The sequence below is a fragment of the Tenrec ecaudatus genome, chromosome 9 (assembly GCF_050624435.1).
Source record: "Tenrec ecaudatus isolate mTenEca1 chromosome 9, mTenEca1.hap1, whole genome shotgun sequence".
Lineage (NCBI taxonomy): Eukaryota > Metazoa > Chordata > Mammalia > Afrosoricida > Tenrecidae > Tenrec > Tenrec ecaudatus.
In genome coordinates, this window is record NC_134538.1 from 868,666 (window position 1) to 895,316 (window position 26,651).

Here is a 26,651-nt window from a genome sequence, read left to right on the forward strand (position 1 = left end):
GTGCGTCCAATTCACGTGTTCCCCGCCCTTAAAACTCCGAGCCTCGTTTCGCCACGCTGCTGTTCACATCCCAATCTCCTTAGCAGCTTTTTTTGGCCTAGCTGTCAGGCCAAATTTGAAGGGAAGTGGCCTCCTGATTCTATGACTTGTTTTTATTGTATTTTTTTCCCTGAAAGAATAAATAGTCAACTGGAGGGTTCCAACAGGAGTCCTTTTCATTATACACCGAGTCCTATATGGAATTAAGTAGTTTGGCTCTCAGCAGACTGCTTGGAAGGAAACTCGGTGAACGAGCTCCTCTGTTTAAAAATGTTCATGTGGGTTCCCGGCATCTCTGACAGTCCCAGGTCTTCAGTAGCCCGACCTCCATATTTCCGCCCTTCCGCCTGCCTTCTGAACACTGGTGCCCTCAGGGGCGTGGGTGACAATGGTTCTCTCACCTTATAGTCCTTATGACAGAGATCCTGGTGGCCACAGCTCACCCCAAATCCCACTGTAGAAAATGCTGCTGGTAGCTGTTTTAAGATGGCCCCCAATTCATGACCATCTGGGCACAAGGAAATCAGGGTGCTGCGATCAGAGGGTTTTCACTGGCTGATTTTCAGAAGAGATGCCCAGGCTTTCTTTCTAGTCTGTATTTATCTGGAAGCACCACAAACAAAGCTATGGGCAAGCTCCACCGACAGGTGACAAATTAAACCCAGGTCTCCCACAAGCATCAGGGTAGCCAGCCCCTGACAACATCACAGGTCCGTAAGAGCAATGGTACAGTTATAATGTATAGAGTTCATAGTAAAGTCACGGAAGATAGAGAGAATAAAATGAAGGAGTCAGACACAGTTTATGGTAGCATGCTCATCTCCTGCGTGTTCATGATCTCAGCAGCCCCGTCACACAGAGCGGGGGCATAGGAGAGAGATTTATTTCTAGCAAAGGCTTATATATACTTGCGGGGGGGGGCATGGTGAGCAAGCCCCCTGATTACAGGTCACTACAGACGTCACAGGAAGGGGTTGTACCATAGGCGATACAGCAATGGGAGGGGGACGATCTAGAGGTATACATGAAATAGGAAGAGGAGGGATTAGGCGCACAGATGTGACAAGATGGGGCGGATCCTGGATTCATGATGGCAGCCTAACCTGGATGGTCCTGGAGCTGCTGCTTGACTTGTTCTGAGCGCTACATCAGGAAAGCAAGCCACTGTCCTTAACACCAGGGAGTGAGCCCCAATAATGGCAGGACAGACAATAGGGTCAGATTGGTTGAATGCCTTCAGGGAGAATATCTCCATGCATCTGACCTCCCACCATGTGCCGACAAGCAGCCTCTTAGGTTTGGCATATATCTGAGGGAGACAAACTGGGGGAAAGCCTTTTTGTATCCCACACACGAGAAGGTGAGACTTCCACTACAGAACTACTGCACACCACTGCCCTACTTTCCCTGCCTGCCCCCAACACAACACACCATTAATCGTTGTTAAGCCTAGAAAATACTTGCATGGAGTTGAAAAAAGTCAAACATTGTGAAAACACACTGCAAAAGGGCATGTAGGTTCTTCCCTGAGGTTCCCAACACACCCGGACCCCAAAGAAGCAGGAGAAAGCCCAGAGACCTCTCCGTCTTTGTAAGCACCCATACATGCACGTCCCCCAGTGTTGCAGTGACATGCCAGCCAGTCGGTTTCAACTCGTAGAGACCCTGTGTACACTAGGGAAACACCGCCCCATCCTCACCATTGTGGTTCGAGCCCACTGAAGCATCCCCTGTGTCAATGCATCTTGTTGGGGGACTTCTCTCTCTCTGCTGACCCTCTACACTTTACCGAAGCTTGATATCATTCTCCAAGTACTGCTTGTTCCTGCGAAAAACAATACTCACTGCCATCAACTTCATTCTGACTCAGTGATTCTGTGGGACAGGGCAGAACTGCCCCTGTGAGTGCATTGGACAGAAGTCAAATCCTGAGATTCACTTTTATGGGAGTAGAAAGCCTCATCCTACTCCTTCAATCGGGTAGTGGTTTCGAACTGCTGACCTTACAGCCCAATTTGTCGCCACTGTGCCACCAGGGCACCTTCCCGCCCAATAACATATCCAAAATATTTTTTTAGATGAAATCTCACCATCCTTGCTTCTAAGGAGCATTCTGGTTGTATTTCTTCTAACATAGATTTGTTAGTTCTTCTGGAAGTGTGTGGTAATTTCAATACTCTGTGGCAATTCCATAATTCAAACACATCCATTCTTTTCTGGTCTCTTTTATTTTAAAGCTTTCATATGTATATGAGAACACAATGGCTTGGGTTAGGTGCACCGCACTCCTCAGAGTGACAGTTTCTCTTTCACAAGGCCTTTTTGCAGCAGATTCGAATACTTCATTTGATGTCTGGCTGCTGCTTCCATGAACTCCACAACTTGACCAAGTATATTGTGGAGCCAAGTATAATGAACTCCTTGACAATGTCGATCCTTTCTCTGCTTATCCTGATGTTACCTATTGGTTCAGTTCGAGGATTTTGGTCTTCTCCCCATTGAGTTGTCATCCATATTGAAAGTTATAATCTGACCTCATCGGCAAGTGCTTCCAGTCCTCCTCACGTTCAGTAACAAAATTGTGTCAACAATATGACAGGTGTTTGAAGAGCCTTCCTCCAATCCTGATGTCACCCCCCTCCCACCCTGCCATAAAGTCAAGCTTCTCCAATTATTTGCTCGGCATTTAGACTGAATCAGTACGGTGAAATGATACAACCTGACACACATCTCTCTGGATTTTAAAGCACACAGCATCCTTTGTTCTGTCTGAATAACTGCCTCTTGATCTAAGTACATGTTCAGCATGAGCACAAGGAAATGTTCCACAGTTTGTTATGATTGGCACCGTCAATTGTAAACACAAGTGCGCATGATTCTGGATTCTCTGCTTTTAGCTAAGATCCATTCTGACAGCAGCAATGAGATGCCTCATTCTCTATCCTCTCCTGAACTCGGTTTTAACTTCTGCAGTTCCCTTCTGATGGACTTCTGCAAGTGTTTTTGAGAGGTCTTCAGCAGAATTTAATTGATGTCATATTAATGCTATTATTCATTAATTACCACATTCTGTTGGGTCACCTTTCTTGGGAATGGGCACAAATATGGATCTTTTCTATTTGCTAGGCCAGGTAGCTAGTGGTCTTCCAAATTTCTTGTCATGAGTGGGTCCGGTTAAGGGATCTTTCTAAAGCTACTATGACCAGAGCCCATGGGTGATGCAGATCGTTCAGTACTCGACTCCTAGTCAAAAGGCTGGTGCCGTGAACCCATCTGTATTGGACAGGGTTCTCTAGAGAGACAAACCAAATTTCTAGTAATTATATATAAATATATTTATAAAGGTAGATATATAATTCAAGAAATGAACCATTAAATTATATACAGATAGATAATACAAGAAATTAACAGTTAAATTATAAAGCAGTGAGACACTAGCAGTCCTTTAAGGCTTGAGAGCTGCCAGTTGCCAGTCCCCTTTTGTAGAGAGAGCTGGGCTATATATATATCCAGGCAGCAAACAGCAAGGCAGGTCCCCAACTGTCATCAACTGTCAGTCCCCAGCTCCAGAGTCCACAGGCTAGGCATCCCACAGGTAGTGTACCCCTTTAAACTGAGGCACAGAACAACCAAGCCATTTATCCCTCTGCCCTTCAGTTAATCCGACTTGTATTTATTGGCCAGGCTGGCACAATAAACTATAGCACCATCTAAGGTGCCTCAAAAGACAGGCCAAGCAACCTGCTTCTGGAAGGTCGCACCTATAAAACCCTCTGGACCCGTTCCGTTCTCTCCACATGGGGGTCACCATGAGGCAGAACCAACTAAGAACACCACCACCAGGATGAGATGACAGGGCCCAGCCTCGTCCTGGCAGGGCTCCCTGGGGCAGCTGCTAGAAAAGGGACTGGGTGTGGAAATACTCGCTGTCCCCAACCTCGCAGGCAGAGGAGCTGCCCTCTCTGCAGCCCAGGAGAGCCAGGGCCTCCACAGCCTGCAGCAAACACCCACATGCTGGCCTGACCCAGGAGCCTCACTGGACCTTATAGAACAAGACAGTCCAGGAATAAGTCATACAAGTCCTTTTCACCAATAAAAGTCTCTTGATGAAGGGACAAGATGCTCTGAGCCTAGCCTCAGGAATTCTGAACATGTCTTGGCCAGGCCTCTGCTCTAAGGATGTTTGCATCCTTGGTTAGGCTGGCTGCTCGGGGAAGTACTTTGGGGAGCCTTTTTTGCCATGTGAGTGTAAAGGTATCGTCACACTCCGTATCCTCAGTAGCTCTAGACTAAGAAAATCAAAGGCTCCCCTCCAGAGAGCTCATCTGTCCCCCTTACAGATACACCGCCAACTGAATCACAACTTTTGGTGATAGAAAAGGACTATTATACTACATTTACATTTTTTCCTCTCTTAACAGGTATTTTTCAGTGAGCCCTGGTGACGTAGTAAGTTCCATACTGGGCTGCTAACCTCAAGGTCAGCAGTTTGAAACCACCAGATGCTCCACTGGATAAAGACTAGGCTTCCTGTTCCCACAAAGAGTTAACAGTTTCAAAAACTAAGAGGCAGTTGTATTCTGTCCTGTAAGGTCCTGATATGGCAGGCTCGACTCGATGGCAGTGAGTTTTTGAGAACAGAGAATGACATACAGCTACACTTTCTGAGCGTGCTAACAGTTTCCAGGGCTCCTCACACTTTTAAACAGGGGCCAGTTCACTGTCCCTCAGACCCGTTGGAGGGCCGGACTATAGTTAAAACAAACAAACAAACAAACAAACAACTATGAACAAATCCCTATGCATACTGCACCTATCTTATTTTGAAGTGAAAAAACAAATGGGGCAAAAACACCCGGCGGGCCAGATAAATGTCCTCCATGGGCCGCAGTTTGAGGACGCCTTGAACTTTAGGCACATACCTACTAACTAAAAAATGGCAGGTGGGTTGAGTCCACCCACAGGTATCTCAGGAGAAAGGCCTGTTGATCTAATGTTGAAATAGCAGCCATTGAAAATCCATGAAGGACAGTTTCATTCCAAGCCACACGGGGGCGCCATGTGTTGGACTCGACTCCAAGGCACCCTGTTTGCTTGGGTTTGAATGTTGAATGAGTCTTAATTCTTAATCAGCTTTGTCCAAAAGTAGTGCTTCCAGTAATTTCAATAACAAGTGGTGCATGTACCACTAAAGGGCTAAAGAGGACCTCTTCTTCCCACCCCCTAGGTTTTGGGTTTTTAAAAAAAATCATTTTATTAGAGGCTCATACAGCTCTTATCACAATCCATACATCCATCCATTGTTTAAAGCACATTTGTTCAATCATTGCCCTCACCATTCTCAAAACATTTGCGCTCCACTTAAGCCCCAGGCATCTGCTCGTTTTTTCCCCTCCCTCCCCGCTCCCCCCTCCCTCACGAGCCCTTGATAATTTATAAATTATTATTTTGTAATTTCTTACCCTGTCCGTCGTCTCCCTTCACCCACTTTTCTGTTGTCCGTCCCCCAGGGAGGAGGTCACATGTAGATCCTTGTAATCAGTTCCCCCTTTCCAACCCACCCTCCCTCTACCCTCACAGTATTACCACTCACACCACTGGTCCTGAACGGATCATCCGTCCTGGATTCCCTGTGTTTCCAGTTCCTATCTGTACCAGTGTACATCCTCCGGTCTAGCCAGATTTTTAAGGTAGAATTGGGATCATGATAGTCGGGGAGGAGGAAGCATTTAGGAACTAGAGTAAAGTTGTATATTTCATCGTTGCTACATCACACCCTGACTCCCCAAGACCCTTCTGTAAGGGGATATCCAGTGGCCTACAAATGGGCTTTGGGTCTCCACCCCTCCTCCCCCCTCATTCACTATGATAAGATTTTTTGTTCCAGGACCTCTTCTAAAGTGTCCACTGCACGCACCTCTTACAAATTACCTTTAGATTGACAGAAAACTCTCAGGTAGTGCAGAAAGCCCCTGTATGTCCCTCCCCTGGTTCCCACCATCCTTGCCATCGTATATTAGGAGTGAACAGGTCTGAGTCCTGGGGGACATGAGATCTCTGGGAAAACCATTGGCAGAGTTCCCAGGAATGCTTTCCTTCACCCAAAGAGAGCACCCCACGACACAGCTGTCTTCCTCTGGCTGTTTTGTGTCTGAAGGTAGTGCTCTGACACTAGCATGGATGGTAGAAGGGAGTCATGGATCAATCAGGATCCTTGGTCATGTTCCCACTGCCTGGGCCTGATCCAGAGCCTCACTCCCTTTGGAACTCCCTATAGAGAGCTAACCAATGGCCCAATTGCTAAAAGTCTTTTAACATCATGGTTTCTGTTCCTTGGGGATAAGGGTTTCCTAACAGCAATCTAGTTGCAGAGAGAGAATTTTTATAGCCCTTTGTCATCTAAATGGAGCCCTGGTGGCATAGTGGTTATGCACTGGGCTGCCAGCAGACAGGTCATCAGTTCAAAACCACCAGTCACTTCCCAGGAAAATGAGAAGGAGGCTTTCTACTCCTGTAAAGAGTTACAGTCTTGCAAATCCACAGGCGCAGTTCTACTCTGTCCCACAGGGTTGTTATGAGTGGGGATTGACTTGATGAGAGTGAGTTTGTTATATTGCTTCTCCATGACAATCTTCTTCAATATACGTAATAAATCTCATGACATTAGAGTTAGCTATTTCTGATGACATTTTAAAAAATCATTTCTATTGGGGGCTCATACAACTCTTATCACAATCCATACAGACATCAATTGTTTTTTTGTTTTTTTTCATCATTTTATTAGGGGCTCATACAACTCTTATCACAATCCATGCAGATATCAATCGTGTAAAGCACATTTGTACATTCATTGTCCTCATCATTCTCAAAACATTTGCTCTCCACCTAAGCCCCTGGCATCAGCTCCTCGTTTTACATCAACTGTATAAAGCACATTTGTACATTCCTTACCCTCATCATTCTCACAACATTTGCTCTCCACGTAAGGCCCTGGCATTAGCTCCTCATTTTTCCCTGCCCCTCCCCGCTCCCTTCTGAAGACATTTTAAGCAACAAGTACACTTTCAGATTTTAATGAGAATCCAACCATGCATGGTGTTCCCAGTGTAAACCCTCCATCAGAGATTTCTCAGATGAGGACTCCATTTCCTGAAGCTTGGGTGTGCACAGCCCCCATCATGTCCCCTGTCTCCCCAGGGGCCAAGCTTCCCTGGACAGCGACTTATGTGCAACTCAATTTTTAAAATGTTCAAATGTGAGAATGTGCACATCTTTTTAACCTGGGAAGATGGACATTTCCTCTTTGTTTTTGGCTGAGGATGAGGTTGGTACTCCAGGATCCAAATTCCCTGCTGTCCAAAACAAAATAAAACAAAAACTCCAAGAAAACCAGATTCACTGCCATCCAGTGAAGTCTAACTCATAGTGAGGCTACAGGGCAGGGTACAACTGCCCTTGTGGGTTTTTGAGATTGCAACTCTTCAGGGAGTTGAACTCTCACTCACTCACTGGCTGTGGATATGGACTGATAGGGACCCTTTAGGGCAGGGTGGAACTGCCAGTGAGTTTCCAAGACTGTAACTTTTTATGTAACTTTTAACAGGAGTAGAAAGTTCCATCTGTGTCCTGCAGTGCTGGTGGTGGTTTTGAACTGCCGACCATGAGGATCACAGCCCAACTGGTAACCGCTACAGCAGCAGGGCTCGAGTGGAAGCAAGAGATGGAAGAAGCGGGGACTCTGAACTGGGCACAGGGGCTGTCTGATGTCCTCTCTGGAGAGGTGATTTCTAGAAGACAAAGATGCCCTCTGTGGGACTTGTTCTGTTTCCAGGCATGCTCTGTGGCTGCAGTGTGGGCATAGAAGCCACGTTGTTAGTTGCCATGGAGGTGATTCAAGCTCGTGACTGAATGTTTTCAGTGGAACGGCTCCATGGGGTCATTTCAGAGGTAGATCTGTAAGTTTGTTTTCAAGGGGCCCCTGGGTGAGTTCCCGAGAAGCTAGCTGTGCCATCTTTCACTCTTTGGGCCGCACAGGTATTCCTTGCATCAGTCATAGTGACCAATAAGTCTGCCTGACAGACAGCCGCTCTGCGGGAGAAAGATGAAGCAGCCGGCTCCGGTAAAGGTGTACAGCCTCAGAATCGACTGATGGTTGGGTTATTTTCGATCGTCTCCGGGTTAGCAAATGCATCCTTTACTCACGTGGTCGGAGAAGTCCCGAGTTCGTTTCCAACTCCTCACTCATTGCATCTTGCCGCGAGACTCGCCTGTACTCGCTGGCCTCGCTGACTGAATCCTCAGCGCTTTGCCTGCGTTCCCAGCAGGAACTGCGCGCCGGGGCTGAGACGCCAGGCAGCGCTGCGGAAAAAAGGGACGTGCAGCGCCGCCCACCAGCCCCGCCCCGCCCGCGGGCCCCGCCCCGCCCGCGGGCCCCGCCCCGCCCGCGGGCCCCGCCCCACCCTCGGGCCACGCCCCAATCATCGGGCTCCGCCCCGCCCGCGGGCCACGCCCCCTCCCCGGGCCCTCGCTCCATCATCGGGCCCCGCCCCGCCCCGTCCGCGGGCCTCACCCCGTCCTCGGGCCGGCTCCGCGGCCCCGCGCGGCTGGCGCCTCCTCCTTCGCTAGCCCCGGGGGGCGGAGTTGAGGGTGAGGGGCGGGATGGTTTTGGGGCGGGGGTCCAGATGACGGCATCGCAGCGCGCCGTGCTGGGGCTCCGAGGCTGACTGCTTGGCCCAGGACTGCGCTCCTAGCAGAGCAGGTGGGTGCTGTCCAGGATCGCGTGGAGGGCGAAGACCCGGAGGGATTGGGGGAGGCGCGCGCCCGACCCCTTCGTGTGCAGCCGGGGGCCGGGGGCGCCGGGAGCCAGGGCGTCAGCGGAGCTCTGAGCATGAACGGAAAGCGTACCCCCGCCCCCCACGCCACCCCGTGTCCACTGGCCTTCGTCGCGCCCGCCCTGGACTAGCGGCGCCCCTTCCAAAGTAGGAGGGCTGAGGCCGGGGCCCCGGGCCTGGTCTGAATGAGCGAGCGTGCGGCTGCCAGGCCGGGCCGCCCGCCCGCATTTGTAATCACGTCTCCAAAACTTTTCGTGCCGTCGGTGCGCGGAGCGCTGTGCTGGGAGCGGGGCGCAGTGGCGTGAAATGGGAAAGGATTCTGGAAGCTAGTGAAACCCGGGTGCGAGTGCACGAAGGCCGAGTTACCTCCAAGCCCCAGGGCTGGACACCCTGCAGGGATTGAACGAATGCTTGCCTGGCTGCGTGAACTTGTGCTGAAGTAAAAATAATATAATAAAGTGCTGTGGCCTGAGGGAGGATGGGGATGCATCTTTGGATAAAGATTCTTAACTCTTTGCTGGGCAACGTCTTAGTGTAGGACCTTGTGCTGGGTGCTGGATGTATAATACAAAGGGGACAAAGAGGGCCCCTGTCCTGGGCTCCCAGAGGTGGGTAAGATTAACAGGGAACCAGAGTGGTCAGTGGCCTAATGGGGTCGGTGGGTGTGAGAGAAGAGTAGAGTGGCAGGAAGCTGAGCTTCTCCTTGAGATCCTTACAGGAGGGTATGCCCAACTCAGTCCCTCAGGGGTGACGCCCCTTTGATCACATAGATAGACAAGGGAAGACAGACATGGGCTGATAGGGAAAAGTGAGGTGACAGGGTCAGCAGGTTTTGAATCCCAAGGGTACATACGGTTGGGGATGGCATGAGCTTATTGGCGTTTTTTTTTTTTTTTTGAAAGATGCCCCTGGCTGCAGGGAGGGGCCATGGAGGTTGAGACTGGAGAGAAGCTGGTAAAAAGCTGGTCACCCTGTTTTGCTGACCCTGCCAGAGCTCCCAGGCCTTGTGAGAAGCGATAGCCTTGATATCTAGATGCTGGACTGGGCAGAACTTGGGGGTGGGAAGAGGAACCTTGGGGTCTGGGTGGGTTATGCATTGATCTGCTGTCAGGGGAACCAGTCCCTCACAAATCATCACAGGCCCGGCAGGAGAAATTGTACAGCGATAATGTGTAAAGATTACAGTAAAGTCATAGAGAATAAAAGAGATTGGAGAGAGAGTAAAGTGAAGAAGTCAGACACATTTCATGGTAGCATGCTCACCTGAGGCCCGCTTGGTGGTCCACGTGGGGATGTGGAAGGTGGGAATGGCAGGAGAGTGGGAGCAGGGCAGGAGGACAGGGTGAGAGGGAACAGGGGAGAGTGACTGGGGGAGAGGGGTGAGGGCCAGAGGAGAGAGGAATCGGGGACTAGAGAGAGAGCTTTTTTTCTAACCAAGGCTTATCTATCTTTTGGGGGTGTGCAAGCCTCCTAATTACAGGTAAAGACATACATCACAGGAAGGGGTTGTACTATAGGTGATACAGTAATAAGAGGGGGAAATGTAAGGGTATACACGCAATAGGAAGGTGAGGGATTGGGCGGTACACATGTGACAGGATGGGCGGATCTTAGATTCAGGATGGCAGCCTAACTTTGGATGTCACTGAGCAAGTTTGACCAATTCTCTGGCTCTCCATGGAAATGATTACTATCCTTATCAGTAGGGTGTGAGCCCCACCTACAGTGGACCAGACAGTAGTCTGATGGCTGAATGCCTTCAGGGAGAACATCTTTAAGCATCTGAACTCCCACCATGTGCTGGCAAATAGCCTCTAAGGTTTGGCATATCTTTGGAGAAGACAAAGCTGGGGGAACGTCTTTATATGCCACAGTCTGCTACCCTGAAGGTCAGTAGTTTGAAAACCAACAGCCACTCCGAGGAAGAAAGATGGGCATTCTATTCCCATGAAGAATTGCAGTCTTGGAAACCCCTAGGGGCAGTTCTACCCTGTCCTATAGGGTCCCTACAAGTCAGCATCGACTTGATGGCAGTGGTGGATGTGGTAAAGCAAAGGAAGAGACTGGGAAATCTGGGAGGGTGTTAGCGAAAGGACTTCCTTGGCATTAAGGCCTTATTTAGCAGCAATCGCACCAGGAACCTGTGTGTCTGCAGTGTGTTGCCCATAGCACCCAGGCACTAGACTGTGTGTGTGAGATGTTCAGAACTTTGATCACTCTCCTCCGACACCCCCCATGCCCCTCCCCCATCAGGACCGTCAGGACCTGGCTCCTGGTCACCTTTGGGGCAAGTCCAGTGTCAGAGTCAGGTGCTAATGGCGGAGACCTCTTCTCTCTGCAGGACCTGGGGCAACCCTCCACCTCTGCAAATGGGGCTGGAGGCCCAGAGACCTCCAGGGGCGGAGGAAGCCCCAGTGAGAGTGGCACTTCGCGTCCGACCCCTGCTGCCCAAGGAGCTGCTGCACGGGCACCAGAGCTGCCTCCACGTGGAACCGGGATGCGGCCGAGTCACTCTGGGCCACAATCGCCAGTTTGGCTTCAATGTTGTGCTGGCTGAGGACACCAGACAAGAGGCTGTGTACCAGGCCTGCGTGCAGCCCCTCCTGAAGGCCTTCTTTGAGGGCTTCAATGCCACCGTCTTTGCCTATGGCCAGACGGGCTCCGGGAAGACGTATACCATGGGGGAGGCCAGTGTGGGTGAGTGACCCTCCTAAATTGCTGCTCCTACCCTCTTGCCCCTGTATGCTATTGAAGGGGGCTGGAGGAGGGGAAGCAGGGGGCATATGCAGAGATCTGCAGCCCAAGTGGTATCGGTCATGTGGGCTGGGCAGGCCAGGAATCAGCCTTTGGTGCCTCGATGGAAATAAAAGGGTGTCGGAGGTGAGGGGCCACACTGCTGATTCCAGGAGGCAGCCAGAGGTTGGCATGTCTGGAGTTCACCGGATGGCTGTGAGAGATCAGGAACCTGTGTTCTAGTTGGACAGTTGGAAATGACAAGTGTTTTGGGGGAGGCGTCCTGGAGTTAGTGCAGGAACACCCCCCCCCCTTTTAGGCAACATGAACTACTTTCTCTTAGGTTATACGTGTTTATGGTAGAAAATTAGGAAACTACAGAAAAACCCATGCACCAAACAGAACCTACTTGCACCAGCCTTTCAAAGCTCACTCTGTTAGCTTTTGGTTTCTTTGTGAGCATCAATAGGCTTTTCAGAAATGGGATTCTATTGTACCTCTTCTTTTGTATCCTGATGTAGTTTCTTAGGTCAAAGCCATTTCTCTGTACCATGAGATATCCTTCAGTCTCATTTTGAGTGGCTGCCTCGCATCCCACTGTGAATATAAAGCCTTTTTTTTCCCACCAGGGGCCTTGTGGCATCGTAGGATGGCCTTTTTTTTTTAAATTTCTTTAGGACACTTCTTTTTTTTAAATACATTTTATTGGGAGTTCTTACAGTTATTATTACAATCCTTAGTTCCTTTAGATCAAGCATAATTGTACAATTGCTGCCTTCATCATTTTCAATACATTTTCTTTTCTTCTGGAACTCCTTATCAACTCCCATTTATCCCCTCCCCTCCCCACCCTACCACTCCCGTTATCCCTCAATATATTATATGTTATTATTATCCAGTTACCTAAAATTCGGATGTCTGCTCTGAGTAGGGTTATATAGTCATCATTGCTATCAGTCCCTGCTCTACTACTTCCCCTCATCTTTGTTCCTGTGTCCTCAGGGAGTTCTTACTCCCCTTCCTGTTTCTGAGGGGGCTGTCTAGCTTGGATTTCATGCATTGAAAGAGCTTGATTGCACCATTATATAAACGCAGGTCTAGCAAGATTAGTATGCTAAACTAAGGCCATACCAGTAGGAGGAGGAAATTGTAAAGAACTAGAGGACAGTTGCGAGCTTTGTCAGTGCTCTACGGCACCCTGGATATATCGACCCTTTAATGGCTCTTCTGCAAGGGACGGTCCCATTGTCTTACAGGTGGGCTTCACCTTGCCTCTGCTCCTTCATGTCATTTTGATTTACTTGTTTTCGAACTTCCAATACCTATTTCCCATCAACACCTCATGATCACACACGCTGGTGTGCTTCTTCCATGTGGGCTTTGTTACTTCCCTGCTAGATGGCTGCTTGTTTAACTTCAAACCTTTAAGACTCCAGGTGCTGTATCTTTTAATAACCAGGCACCTTCTTCACCACATTTGCGTACGTACCCATTTTGTCTTCAGCGATCGATTGGGTCAGGAAGACGAGTATCATACATTGCCACATTCTTTGAACAAACCATTCTTTTACTGAGGAAGGATTTAAGTAGAGACCCAAGTCTGTCTGCTTGCTTATTGTATTTACTTATATATACATACATAGACAAATGCACCTATGTTTATATAGTTATATCTTTACATATATACATATCTATGTGTATGTATATACATACTTTTCACTCCCTGGTTGTTTCTTCTGTTTCTTTTTTCTTTTCTCTTGCCCCACTATCATGTTTGCCATTGTTCATCTCTCAGTAATTCCTCTTGGGTGCATCTCACTTGATCAAACATCACCAGGGACACTACACCCTCTTCGCCATCAGATGTGGGTCCCTTGCTATTCCCCTGTCCCCAACATATTCACTCACCATTCCTTTCCCCGCATCTCACTGCCCTCCAACCTTCAATCCCGTTGTCTCCTTGAGATCGCTTGTCCTGTCTATCTTAGATAGATAGACACATCCTAGATATAATCCTTTTTTAAAGGCTTTTAGATACCCCCAGTGGTGGTGTGGGCATGAGACTGTAGGCTCCCATAAAGCTACATAGTCTCAGAGAACCTAAGGCGCAGTCTCTTCTGTCCCTTACAGGGTCACTCACTGTGTATGGGACTCCACATGATGGTGGTGTGTCTGTTTATTTTCTTGGTTTGGGTAATGGAGTATAGTTGATGGGAATGATGTTCTCTCAGCAGGACCTGATCTCTGTTGGGGATGTAGTGTGGAGGGGGTGCTTTGAACCATTAGAAAACCCAGACTCTCCCTGCCATGAGCCCTATAGGACAGAGTAGAACTGACCCTGTGGGTTTCTGAGACTAACTTTACGGGAGCAGAAAACCGCTTCTTTTCTCCAGGGAGCCACTGGTGGTTCAAACTGCTGGCTCTGTGGCTAGCATTCAGACACGGAGCCCATTACACCACCACCCAATCCTCAAATGCCACTAGCCCTGCCTAGTCTGGCCCCTGACCACCTGAGCATGGCCTGACCCAGCTTGCCCAGCCCATGGCGGCTTTGGCGGTTACCTTGTCCACCTCAGGGTCCCAGCCTCTAGCCTTGGCCAGCTGCAGCCACGGCAGCAGGCTCCCTGCGGTGTCCCCCCAGCCTCCCTCCATGAGGATGAGCAGGGCGTCATTCCGAGAGCCATGGCCGAGGCCTTCAAGCTGATCGACGAGAACGACCTGCTGGACTGCCTGGTGCACGTGTCCTACCTGGAAGTGTACAAGGAGGAGTTCCGAGACCTGCTTGAGGTGGGCACTGCCAGCCGTGACATCCAGCTGCGGGAAGATGACCGAGGCAATGTTGGTAGGACCCTGCTCTTCCTCTTCTAGTAGGCTTCAAGAGGGGCACCTGGCGTGGGAAAGCCTCACCTCTGCGAGGGGACGTACCAGTGTGGGAGGGGCACCTCTCCTGTATGCACAAGTTCAGTACATACTTCTGCTCCCAGAGTGAGTGGCATTGTGGTGGGCATGGGGGGACACAGCCAGGATGGGAAGGGTGCTCTGTGCATTGGGTGGGGGAGGGGCGACCTGGGCCAGGAAGAGCAAGTATAAAGGGTGGTGTAAGGTAGCCACTGCCCTGGGTCTCACAGTTGGCTGTGCCCACAGTGCTCTGTGGGGTGAAGGAGGTGGACGTGGAGGGCCTGGACGAGGTGCTCAGCCTCCTGGAGATGGGTAACGCGGCACGGCACACCGGGGCCACGCACCTGAACCGCCTCTCCAGCCGCTCCCATACCGTCTTCACCGTAACCCTGGAGCAGCGGGGGCGTGTCCCCATGCGCCTGCCCTGCCCCACCGCGGGCCAGCTGCTTGTCTCCAAGTTCCACTTTGTGGACCTGGCGGGCTCCGAGAGGGTGCTCAAGACCGGCAGCACTGGCGAGCGCCTCAAAGAAAGCATCCAGATCAACAGCAGCCTCCTGGCGCTGGGCAACGTCATCAGCGCCCTGGGCGACCCCCAGCGCCGCAGCAGCCACATCCCATATCGGGATTCCAAGATCACCCGGTGAGCCATCCATTTCTGCCCTGCCGCTTACCTGGCCGCTGGGAGTGGGGGCGTCAAGCGTGCTAGCAAGGGGTGGGGACGCCCAGTGTCCGAGGCCACGGAGGTCTTTGCACAGAAAACAGCTGGGTTTGGCGGGGCCTGGGCGTCGCTGACCCACCTCGCCTCCGCACCCTCAGAATCCTCAAAGATTCCCTCGGGGGCAATGCCAAGACGGTGATGATTGCCTGCGTCAGCCCCTCCTCATCTGACTTCGATGAGACGCTCAACACCCTGAACTATGCTAGCCGCGCCCAGAACATCTGCAACCGCGCCACCATCAACTGGCGGCCCGAGGCAGAGCGGGCGCTGGAGGAGGCAGGGGCCGGGGTGCGAGGGCCGCCTCGGCACCGCTCGGAAACGCGCATCATCCACCGAGGCCGGCGCGCCCCGGGCACCGCCGCTGCCGCACGCCAGGACACCGAGTGCGCGCGCTGCCGGGCCCGCGCCGACGCCGCCTGCAGCCTCCTGCGCCAGCTGCAGTCCGAGCCCGGCCTGTCCGGCGTGGCTGTGCGCAAGGTGCGCGACTGGCTGTGCGAGGTCCAGGGCGGGCGCAGCGCCCTGAGCTCCGCCTCCGGGCCGGACAGTGGCATCGAGAGCGCCTCCACCGAGGACCAGGCTGTGCAGGGCCCACGAGGGCGCAAGGTGGACCCCAGCCCCTGGACAGGAGGGGAGGAAGGGCCGGGAATGGAGAGGGTTTTTAAACAGCCTGTTCTGCCCATTAGCGGAACTCCTTCAGAATTCAGTCATTTCTCTTGATTGACTGGTCACATGTCTCTTAGCCTCAGTTGACCCCAGGGCCTGCCTCTGTGAGGTGGACCACCTACCTGCTCACCTGGGGGTTCTGTGAACGCAGGGAGAACTCAGCATGCTGCTGAAGACTTAGCCCATTCTAAAGCACTGGGGACATTAGCAATAATAGGATTCATTAGCTGAGGCTAGCCTTGGAGACTCCGGGCCAGGTGGGGGCTGCTGCCCTCCTGGCAGGCAGGGCAGTCCGGTGTTCCAGGGAGAGACAGGCCTGCCAGGTCAGCTCTGCCCTGAAACTGCCCTCCCTGTCACCTAGGAGGCTGAGGGGGGCCAGCAGCTGCAGACCCTGCAGAGCCAGGTGGCCCGGCTGGAGGAGGAGAACCGAGACTTCTTGGCGGCCTTGGAAGACGCCATGGAACAGTACAAACTGCAGGTGGGATGCCTGGGGCTGATGAAAAGGGGGTGTGTGGGTGGATGGACTTCCAGGCGGCAGTGTTGCTGGGTGGTCACGAGCATGCTGGACGATAAGGCTGTAAGGGCAGTAAGATGGGACATAGCCAGGCCCTCCCTCCCTCTTGGTCCTCAGTGACCAGAAGGTCGGCGCTGGCACCCTCTGGTGGTGGTTATCGGCAGTAGTTGGATGACTGGGAGGGACGGGGATGGATGGGCAGGGGAGTGAGACTGGTCCCTGTGGCCTACAGGTGACCAGGATGTTGGACATTATGGCTCCCTCATCTGGTCATCTCTGGCCTGTATCCCAGAGTTATTGGTGCTTAGCCTAACCCCTCACACTGGTTATGTGGCCTTGGGGTGTCCAGTTTCACTTCCGCATCTATAAAATGGGTACGCAGATTCTCATTCTCCTTCCCGGCCCATAGGCCTTGTAAGTTTTAGGGTTCTTCAGTCTCCCCCATCTCCTGTTGGTAGGCACCCGTGGCTCTTCCACCCCCATGTCTGTGTCTCCCATCTCCACACCCCGTCTCAGCGCCCCTCTGTCCCTTGCAGAGTGACCGTCTGCGTGAGCAGCAGGAGGAGATGGCGGAGCTGCGGCTGCGACTCGAACTGGTGCGGCCCAGCTTTGGGGCCCCGGGGCTTCTGTGGGGCCTGTCTCCGAGGTCTCTTGTGCTCCGGCCTCACACAGCCCCCCTAGGTGCTGCCCATACCCACCTGCTGGGCATGGTGCCCCCTGCCTGCCTTTCTGGAGAGGATGTTGGTTCTGCTCAGTGGGGAGAGGTGAGACGGGCTTGGGGCCCAGCTGTGAGATGAGGTGCTCTGTCAGGTGCCCCTGGCAGAAGGGCTGGGAGACCTCTCACAGGGGTCAGGTGCTACTGGGTGGCGGGTCCCCGGGATGGTTTCTGGCAGTGAGTGGAAAGTTTGCACAACTCCAGAGATGGAGAGCTCACTCCTCCAAGGTCACACCCTGTCTTTGGATGGCTCTTCGCACCTTCACTGTTCTGAGCTGTCTTCTGTCTCCTGCTCTGTCTGCTTTGACCACACAGGCTTTGGGACAACCTCAACTCCCTGCCTGGAGGCTCTGGTCCTCCGTTTTAAAGCCCACAGGGCTGAGGTGGGAGGACTTGGGTGTGCAGAGGTCTGTAAAGAGTAGAGTAAAGGCATGCAACCCCACTTCCAGAAGGGCATTGCTTGCTGCTTGTGGGGATGCTGATATGAGAGAAGCCTTGGGGATAGACAACCTGTGCGGAACATGGAAAGGTGACTGTCACCTGTGGTGATTGCCACAGAGATGCAGAAGGCAGGTAGAGATGTGGGGAGGCTGTGTGAAGCAGGCACACCGCAGCTCAAAGATGGCTGATGAGGACGGAGGCACCCCGTTGTGAAACTGTCACTCCCCTGGCAGCTGACAGGTGACAGCGAGGCCAGTGCTGGGCTGCTTGCGGAGGCAGACAGGCTGGGAAGCAGCTCTTCAAGTACATCGGAGGAGGAGCAGGGCGGAGAGCCTCCAAGGCGGAGCTTACACCTGCGCAGGTGAGGGAGCCCTGCCTGAGCCTGCTGAGCATGAGGCCTGGGTGGGTTGAGACCCACCTGCAGCCTCTGTTCCCAAGCTGGAACTTTCACCCCTGCTGGCCAGGTGCAAGAGTGGGAGGGGCTGTGAGCTTTGAGCTGAGCTGAGGACTCACTGGGCATTGCGGGGTGGCCCTCAGTGCCCCCAGTTGCCAGGCACTTCCTACGCTGAGAGTTTGGTGAGATTTGCCTCCTGGGTGACATCTGACCCTAGGCTGTGGGTGAAACAGTGACCTCTTTCTCCATCCTAGTCTGGGAAGTGACTAAGTTGGGACAGAGAGTGGGGAGTAGTATGCAGCCCTGCTTCCACCTTCCAGAAATGGAATCAGCGGCTGGAGCCCGAAGGCGGGTGCCCACCAGAGGAGTCTACCAGACAGGAGAGGCCCAGAGCTTCCACTTCAAGAGCTGGGTGTAGCCCTCCCGGTGCCCAGAGGTGAGCTGAGTGCGGTGTGGTGAGGGCCCCCTTCCCCTCGCTATGGTCCTGGGCTGACACTCCCCCCTTTAACCCTTTGCCTCTACCCTCTCCCCCCGCCCCCGCCATCACCAAGCGCCCCCGACCCCTCTGATCAGTCTGCCTGTTGCAGCGGTTGGAGGCAGCAAGGCCCCGGCCCGGCACCGCCAGGCCCCCGCTGCCATGGCCTCTGAGTGGCGACTGGCCCAGGCCCAGCAGAAGATACGGGAACTGGCCATCAACATCCGACGGAAGGAGGAGCTCATCGCAGAGCTAGTCCGCACAGGTCGGCGGTGGCCCCTCCCCAGCTGCCACGTTTAAGTTGTTAGAAGGTGCTGCTAGCTGAAAGGTCTGGCAGGAGAAAGCTGTGGCCATTTGCATTTGTAAAGATCGAAACTTTGGAAAGCATGGGGTGGGGGCCTTGCTACTGTCCTACAGCGTCTGGGAGTCAGAGCTAACTCTGGCAGTGGGTGCACTGTGGTGGTGCCGAGCAGGAGTTCTGGAGCTAGCCGCTCCCAGCCGGGTGGCCTTCAACAAGAAGCACAACCCCTCTCCAAAGGATTGCTGGGAGGGGAAGAGTTCATCCAGGTCACGTGCTTGGGGTAGTTCTCTGTAAGCACCGCCTAGATTTTGTGGCATTTGTCTCAGCTCGCCATTTTGTTCTTTGCAAAATCCCAGGTGTATCAGATAATTTGATCCCCACGCCTCTCTGTATGCCTCTTTATAAAACGGGCCCTTTTCCACCCAAACTTAATGCCACCAGCCTGCCTGTCGTATCATGAACGTCACCTACTGAGCACATACCCTGGCTGATTGCACGGTGACCGTTTCTGGCTGGCTTGCTCGAAGCGGGCTGCAAACAGTTGCACACAGTAAATGTGCTGGTCCGGTCTCCAGAGTTCCTCCTCTCTCACCAACTCAGCCCTGTGGAAGGCTCCGCGTGTTCTGGACTTCTCTCTTTACTTTCTCATGGGGTCAGGCAATTTGTTCTTCTTTCCCGCTCTCGTGTTTCCTGCAGAAATGGAAGTTAATTCTGGAAGCTTTCTTAGAAGCAGCTTCCAGTTCTGGGTTTTCATGTGTGTTAGGGAAAAAGACAACTGGCTCCCCGGGCCACTGCTGAGGATGAGGCTAATGTCGAGCGAGCTGACTTCCAGGGATATGTGCAGCAGTGGTGATCGGGCTACAAGATCTCTTGGTAATGCACAGGGTGCTCTGGTGGAGGGGTGGCCTGTGGTAAGGTGGCTCCACTTCCAGGGAAGGCGGCCCAGGCCCTGAACCGCCAGCACAGCCAGCGCATCCGGGAGCTGGAGCAGGAGGCTGAGCGAGTGCGGGCTGAGCTGAGTGAAGGCCAGAGGCAGCTGCGGGAGCTGGAGGACAGGGAGCCCCAGGACGCCGGCGAGCGCTCCCGGCTCCAGGAGTTTCGAAAGAAGGTGGCCGCAGCCCAGAGCCAGGTGCAGGTCAGTGTGTGGGTCCTGACACCCTCCGGCTCTCTGGTCAGGCTGACTCAGCTTCAGGCTCTGCAGAGGAGACAAGTGGAGGGGTATGTTGGGAGTGGGCACCTGAAGGAAACCTACCCTATAGTATATAGCAGGGACTTCAAAATGTTTGTGGGAATTTCCATCTCTTTATATTAAGCTATCCTTCCTTTCACCCCTTCCTTATCAACCATCCTTCTGTCTGTCTGTCATAGACTCAGCTGTCTGTCCATCATGCTCAGCCCTTCTTTCATCAGGTGTCCAAGAGGCCACACACTAGACAGGCTGCCTGGGTTAGAATCCCGGCCCCACTTATTGGCCATCTTCTGTCACGCCTCCCAGCTGCTCCATTCCTCAGCTTTCTAATCTGTGGATAGGGGCGGTAACAATCATGCTGGGCCCTGGTAAGGCTTTTAGGATTATTGAGTCCACATAAAACCCATGAAGCAGTGCCCGGGCCACAGGAAACGCCCCAGAAGGATTAGCTACTGGTACTGTTATGGTGCCCCAGTCACCTGCCGGTTCCCCATCTGTCCGCCCCTCGATCCATTCATCCCCGCTGGTGGAGCACCCGGCCCCTGGAGGCTCAGGGGAGGCGGTATTGGTCCGTCCCAGGTGCTGAAGGAGAAGAAGCAGGCGACAGAGCGACTGGTGTCACTGTCTGCCCAGAGCGAGAAGCGGCTGCAAGAGCTGGAGAGGAACGTGCAGCTCATGCGGCAGCAGCAGGGCCAGCTGCAGCGACGGCTGCGTGAGGAGACCGAGCAGAAGCGCCGCCTGGAGACCGAGATGCACAAGCGGCAGCACCGCGTCAAGGTGGGACCCATACCTGCAAGGAGTCCTCCCGGGGCGCCCTGGCACCCACCGCCTCTTGAACGCAGGAAAAGCAGGCCACTTAGCCTCTCGGGGTTTGTGTTTTCTTCTGAAAGTGAAGAGTCAGAACACACAGGCTAGAGAGAACTGGGTGAAATGTCAGAGGGGGTCTGGCACCTGGGGAGCTCTGTGCGGGGCTTTCGGGAGGGGGCGCAGGCAGGGCTCTAAGGAGGTGCTGCTCCTGCCCCAGGAGCTGGAACTGAAGCAGGAGCAGCAGCAAAAGGTCCTGAAAATCAAGACGGAGGAGATCGCAGCGTTCCAGAGGAAGCGACGCAGCGGCAGCAACGGCTCCGTGATCAGCCTGGAGCAGCAGCAGGTGGGACCTGGGCTGAGGGCCAGGTGCCCCTGGGGGAGCGCAGCCTCTTCCCATTGGACCTTAGCTGATGGCTCAGCCGCCTCCCCTCCACCCCTCAGAAGATCGAGGAGCAGAAGAAGTGGCTGGACCTGGAGATGGAGAAGGTGCTGCAGCAGCGCCGCGCACTGGAGGAGCTGGGGGAGGAGCTGCACAAGCGTGAGGCCATCCTGGGCAAGAAAGAGGCCCTGCTGCAGGAGAAGACAGGCCTGGAGAGCAAGCGCCTGCGGTCCAGCCAGGTGAGCTTGCTGGGAGCGGAGTTCCTGCCTGCTGAGGTCCGGGGAAGGGAGTCTCCTCCAGGTGCAGCTCTGTCCTACTGGCCTCTGGATCCTCGGGGAGCTCAGAGCTGCCGTGTACGATGATGACGTGTGGGCAGCAGACCCTCCAAGTTCCCTTCCCACAACCACCTACTCAGGGCCTGTGCAGGCAGAACCTGGAACAGCAGGTCCAGGAAGGTAGTGTGGCCAACCAGAAAGAGCCTGGCTGGCGATGGAGGCAGACAGACCTGGGGTTGGAACCCGACACACATGCACTCCCTTTTCAATAAGAAAGCCAGATAGAAAGGCCTGCTTCCTGTGGTCAATGGAATCTTACATTGCCAGAGGGCATGTCAGATGCAAACCCACTGTTCCAGTGGCATGTGCTTGTCTTGAAGGCCTAGACCAGTGTGCAGGAACCCCACCTGGCCTTCATGGGCACATTCTGCCAAGTCCAGCCAGCTTCATGCTACAGCTGGATCATCCATATGCCCCTTGACCTCACTCTGCACAGCAGGCTCCCAGGACTGCCGATGCCCAGAGCTAGCCACTTGGCCCTCTGCCTTGGCTTAGGAATTTGTCCATGTCCTCCCGGCCATCTCTGGGGCCCTTGCTCTAATGACCTGGCCTTAGCAGCCATCAGGCCCCAAGTTTCTGCATTATTGATAACCAGACCCCTCCCTGAGCAGCGTGCTCTAAGCTGCTATCAGGGGGCCGCTTCTCTGCGCCTGGTTGTTGGTGTGGATGGAAGATGGAAGGCCCCATGTCTTCCCTGACCACGGTGACGGGGTTGTTTTGTCGTCTTTGTGGTGCTACTACTGCTCAATCGTGCTGGTGCTGCCCCAGGCCCTCAGTGAAGACATCGTGCGAGTGTCCAGCCGGCTTGAACACGTGGAGAAGGAGCTCTCTGAGAAGAGTGGGCAGCTGCGGCAGGGCAGCGCCCACAGCCAGCAGCAGATCCGCGGGGAGATTGACAACCTGCGCCAGGAGAAGGACCTCCTGCTGAAGCAGCGCCTGGAGATTGACAGCAAGCTGAGGCAGGGCAGCCTGCTGTCGCCCGAGGTACACCATTGCCCTCCCATCTGCCCAGTGAGCAGCGTTTTGCTCGGCCCGCTGCTGCATGCCAGGCCTGGTTAGCCCTGTGTCTGTAACGCAAAGGAGTTGGGCCTGGCTGACCTCTCAGTTCCTTCCCAGCTGGAATGTGGGCTCATTGTCATCAGACATCTCACCCCGCTCAACCCCCGCACAGGAGCATGTGCTGAACATGCTTCACGTTCCTGTGGCCCATGGAAATGTGCTTCCACACAACCCCCCCAGCAGTTCTCAGGAGCCCGTGGCACACATCTCCTCTCCCGGGACTGCTCCTGTGTGCACATCCTGCAGCCCCTCAGAGGTGCCTGGCTGGCTCTCACCCATGGGCAGTGAGCAGCCCATTCCGGCCATGGAGGGTAGAGAACCTTTCTCTGGACGTACTGATGCCTCAGGATGAGGGGCTACAAAGGCAATTTGTGGCTGCGTGTTGAGCCTTGTAATTCCTGTGGGTGCCTACGCCTTCTTATGGAGCGTGTGTGCCGACGTGGCAGGAACCCTGCACCTCTCCCACACCCCCCTTTCCTGCAGGAGGAGCGGACGCTGTTCCAGCTGGACGAGGCCATCGAGGCCCTGGATGCCGCCATCGAGTACAAGAACGAGGCCATCACCTGCCGCCAGCGGGTGCTGCGGGCCTCGGCCTCCTTGCTGTCCCAGTGCGAGATGAACCTCATGGCCAAGCTCAGCTACCTCTCCTCCTCGGAGACCAGGGCGCTCCTCTGCAAGTACTTTGACAAGGTGGGGCCCCTGCCCAGGAACGCATGCGGGAGAGCTGTTGGCACCTCCAGCCAGTGCCCCTTGTCCTCCCACTCTGAGCTGCCTCAGTCTCTTCAGAACCTATTTTTGGTGACAAAACCGAAAACCAATGCCCCTTCTCATGGGCCCTTCACAGGGGGCTGAGTGAAGTGCAGATGCTTTCCGTTGTTAGCATGGTGGGGCCCGTGGGTGACCTTTAGCTGGCAGGCATTCTGTCCGTGCAGTCCAGCCCAGCACGCACTGAGGCAGCCCTGGCCCCGAGCTCCAGGCTCTGCCCAGCTCAGTAGTGAGATCACTTAGGACTTGTCACTGGAAGGCGGCGCCTGAGTGTGGCCTGGCCTTGGCGCAGGTAGTGACGCTCCGAGAGGAGCAGCACCAGCAGCAGGTCGCCTTCTCGGAGCTGGAGATGCAGCTGGAGGAGCAGCAGCGGCTGGTCTACTGGCTGGAGGCGGCCCTGGAGCGGCAGCGCCTGGAGATGGACCGGCAGCTGACGCTGCAGCAGAAGGAGCACGAGCAGAACGTGCAGCTGCTCCTGCAGCAGAGCCGAGGTGAGGCCCTGCTCGGCCCACCTGCCCAGCCCGGGCCTGCAGCCCTCACCATTGCTCTCTCCCCTCTAGACCACCTCGGGGAAGGGCTGGCGGACAGCAGGAGGCAGTATGAGACCAAGATTCAAGCCCTGGAGAAGGAACTGGGCCGCCATGCGCGGATCAACCAGGAGCTAAAGCAGAAGCTTGCCAGTCTGAATGCTGCCCCCGGCCAGAGCAAGGGTAATTTTTGCCTGGTGTCACTCAGCCGGACGGTTCTCGGCCCTGCGCTGGGGGAAACGCGTAGACGTAGAGGCCAGCGTCCTTGGGCTCTTCCTGGGTCACTCACTGGTGGCTTGTGGTGCCGGGGCACTGGGAAGGTGTTTGTACCTTTATGACTGACAGTTTCCTGCTGGTGGCAGGTGGTGAGAGGAGGACCCTAAGCCTGGAGAATCGACCATTCTCTGGAAATGACGAGGAGCCTCACCCAGCCCCAGAGCATCCCTGGCAGCCCCCCCTCACTGAGGGGCCCCCCCGCACCCTGGTCCGAGCTCCGCTGCCAGCGACGTGGAGGCGCTCGAGCCTGTGCACCGACGAGCAAGGCTGCCCTGAGGAGCTGAGGCAGCGGGAGATGACCGAGACCCTTGGGGGGTGGGGACTGCCTGGGGCTGAGGGACCCCTGCCCAAGCCCCGGTGGGAGCTGCGGAGAGCCAGCCCTGGGATGATTGATGTCAGGAAAAACCCCCTGTAGGCTTTGGGGCAGACAGCAGAGTCTGGTCCTGCTGGGAGGTACTCCTGCCACCATGGTGCTTTTAGGACAGCCCTCCCTCACACCCTGGTCTCCTTTATGTGAATGGGAGTCAACCAATTTGGGTCATAGGCCAGAACTAGACTCAGTTAAAAAGTAACCTACCAGCACCAGGTGGCCACGGCGGCTGTTGCTCAAGGGCGTCAGAAGGGCCAGCCCAGTTCCAAGTGGAGTCCACAGCCACAGCCAGGGGTGCACCAGACACCCTCCAAATGGTCAGTGGCCACAGGTTTGTAGTTTAAAGGGTCATCTATGCATAGATGTACATACATATATATGGGGAGGTTGGGCACTTCACACATTTTTAAAAGGTTTTTTTAACAGTCATTTTATAATAAACAATGTCTAAAGGAAGGAACCAGGAGTCTCACTTTGAGGTTGATTTATAATAGTACAAGTCAAAAAACAAAAACATAGTACAAGTTAGTGTGGGGTAGTGTGGCGTCTTGGATAAGAGCCTCAAAAGCTTCCGAGTAAGATAGTTTTGAATCGCCCTCCCTGCTAGCCAGATGCCTGGCCAAGAATGACCACCACACTGGTCTGGGGCACTCTGGGCCTGCTAACATCAGGGGCCAGTCCTCCACTGAGTCAGGTTGACTCTAGGAACCATCAGCTGGACTGTGGCCAGCCAGCTGGCCTCCAACAGGACCATCCGACAATTCAGCCAGAGGCGATGTAAAAGCCCACCACGTGGCCACCTCCCACACCGTTGGAGCTTCACATTCTTGTTTGTCCCATTTACTGAGCACGCCCTGTGCCACAGCAGCGGTGAGGACACCCCCCAGGGAGGGTCTTGTCTCCCATTTCATAAGCAGGGGACGCACACAGCAGTCTTCTGACTTGCTCCCCGTGGAACTGGGGGACCCCCCGGTGGTGTAGTCCCTGCCGGGTTTCCTGACCTAGGCAGCTTGTGAAATTAAGCACCAGCCACAACGCCCACTCTCTCCTTCAACTTTCCTACTGAGGGGCAGTCCGCGGGAGGACGGGTTCCAGGAGGGGCATTAAAGCCTGAGGCCCTGGAGCCGGACTCTGAAAAAAGACAAAAAAAACCCAGCAGTGGGCGAGCCCAGGACCTGGCCGGCTGCCCTGCACCTTTGGCCTGTTCTCGATGGGGCTAAGCAGCCCCGGTGGCTCTGGCTTAGGTGCAGCAGGGCCCAAGCTTTCACGTGGCGCAGGAAGGCCCGGGTCGATGAACTGCAGTTGTGGGCACAGTGCTGAGAACTCCTTTATGAGAACAGTGGGATTTCTGACAATCCAGGCACACGGCTGCTCCCAGCACCCACTCGGTAGTGTTTCTGTAATTACGAGTCCCACAGCCTAGTTCTGGGCCAACTAGCTAATCAGCTTCTTCCGCGTGTACGTTCTGCTGATGGGGCGTCTCCTGGAGAACGCACGGCTGAAGGGAGATTCTTCAGCATTGGGGGGAAATCCATCCAGCTCCTCATCTGGAAAGAGGCAGAGACTTAGAATTCAGGAAGTAATGGAAGGCAGCGCAAAAGACAATGGGCTTAAACTGCTAGAAGGTCACCCCTGGGGGTGGGCTTGCTGGCTAGTGCCCCACCTCCAAGTTACCCATGTCTTACCACCCGCCACCCTTTATGCCGAAGCACCCAGCTGTGTGTGATTCACCTGCTGGCCCCAGGGGAAGAAGTGTTGAAAACAGTCATTTCACCTCCTACCACACCTGCCTTCTCCCTCAGTTCTATAGCAGGAAACCCCTCAAGTCAGTGCCCTTGAACAAGCCAGATGTTTTCACCCCCTCGGAAGGAGGAGGATACCCTAAAGCCTGAATACACCAGAAAACATGGGCATAAAGCATGGGAATGCTGGCTCCCAATGTGCCCTTCAGCACGGCTGTACCTCCAAACCCTTTCAGAATCTAATCATCAAACCAGCAATGGCAATACACTCTACCCTGCCAACGCCTACCACGTCTGTTTCCTGGAGACGGCACCATCAGCACGAGTTTGTGTGGGTTTCTATGGCGATGCACAGAAGCCCTACTGCAGGGTCTCTCTGGGAAGGGCACACGACACTGGTGGCAGAACTCACTTCAGCATCCCCCAGAAGCCATTTGCCTGACCACCTGAGCTAACTCGGGAATCCCCCAGATCCGGGAC

General features: G+C 54.1%; 3 protein-coding genes across 6 annotated transcripts in view; 1 reads left to right on the plus strand and 2 right to left on the minus strand.

Annotated features, from left to right (window-relative positions):
• WDR93 (WD repeat domain 93) overlaps positions 1-8,386 on the minus strand; it is a 95,680-nt gene extending 87,294 nt beyond the window's left edge. For 2 of the 3 annotated variants that reach the window (XM_075557834.1, XM_075557833.1), the window contains exon 1: positions 8,242-8,386. In XM_075557834.1, the coding sequence (XP_075413949.1) occupies positions 8,242-8,284 (43 nt within the window). In that variant the 5' untranslated portion in view covers positions 8,285-8,386. The remainder of the gene's footprint in view (positions 1-8,241) is intronic. The other variant, XM_075557835.1, reaches the window with a different exon arrangement.
• Positions 8,387-8,594: 208 nt separating this feature from the next.
• Positions 8,595-24,889, plus strand: KIF7 (kinesin family member 7). 2 transcript variants are annotated; one of them, XM_075557838.1, is made up of 19 exons: positions 8,595-8,797; positions 11,212-11,567; positions 14,245-14,445; positions 14,748-15,141; positions 15,318-15,822; positions 16,244-16,360; positions 16,933-17,160; positions 17,786-17,913; positions 18,267-18,382; positions 18,534-18,686; positions 19,655-19,857; positions 20,491-20,688; positions 20,936-21,061; positions 21,160-21,336; positions 22,201-22,416; positions 22,975-23,181; positions 23,549-23,747; positions 23,817-23,966; positions 24,146-24,889. In XM_075557838.1, the coding sequence occupies exons 2-19, from the start codon at positions 11,240-11,242 to the stop codon at positions 24,472-24,474; spliced, it is 3,975 nt and encodes a 1,324-aa protein (XP_075413953.1). In that variant the 5' UTR covers positions 8,595-8,797; positions 11,212-11,239; the 3' UTR covers positions 24,475-24,889. The 2 variants fall into 2 exon arrangements, with proteins under 2 accessions (XP_075413953.1, XP_075413952.1); XM_075557837.1 differs by having other exon boundaries at positions 23,549-23,966.
• Positions 24,845-26,651, minus strand: part of TICRR (TOPBP1 interacting checkpoint and replication regulator) — a 52,711-nt gene continuing 50,904 nt past the window's right edge. The window contains exon 22 of the mRNA XM_075557836.1: positions 24,845-25,976. Coding sequence (XP_075413951.1) covers positions 25,864-25,976 — 113 coding nt within the window. The 3' untranslated portion in view covers positions 24,845-25,863. The remainder of the gene's footprint in view (positions 25,977-26,651) is intronic.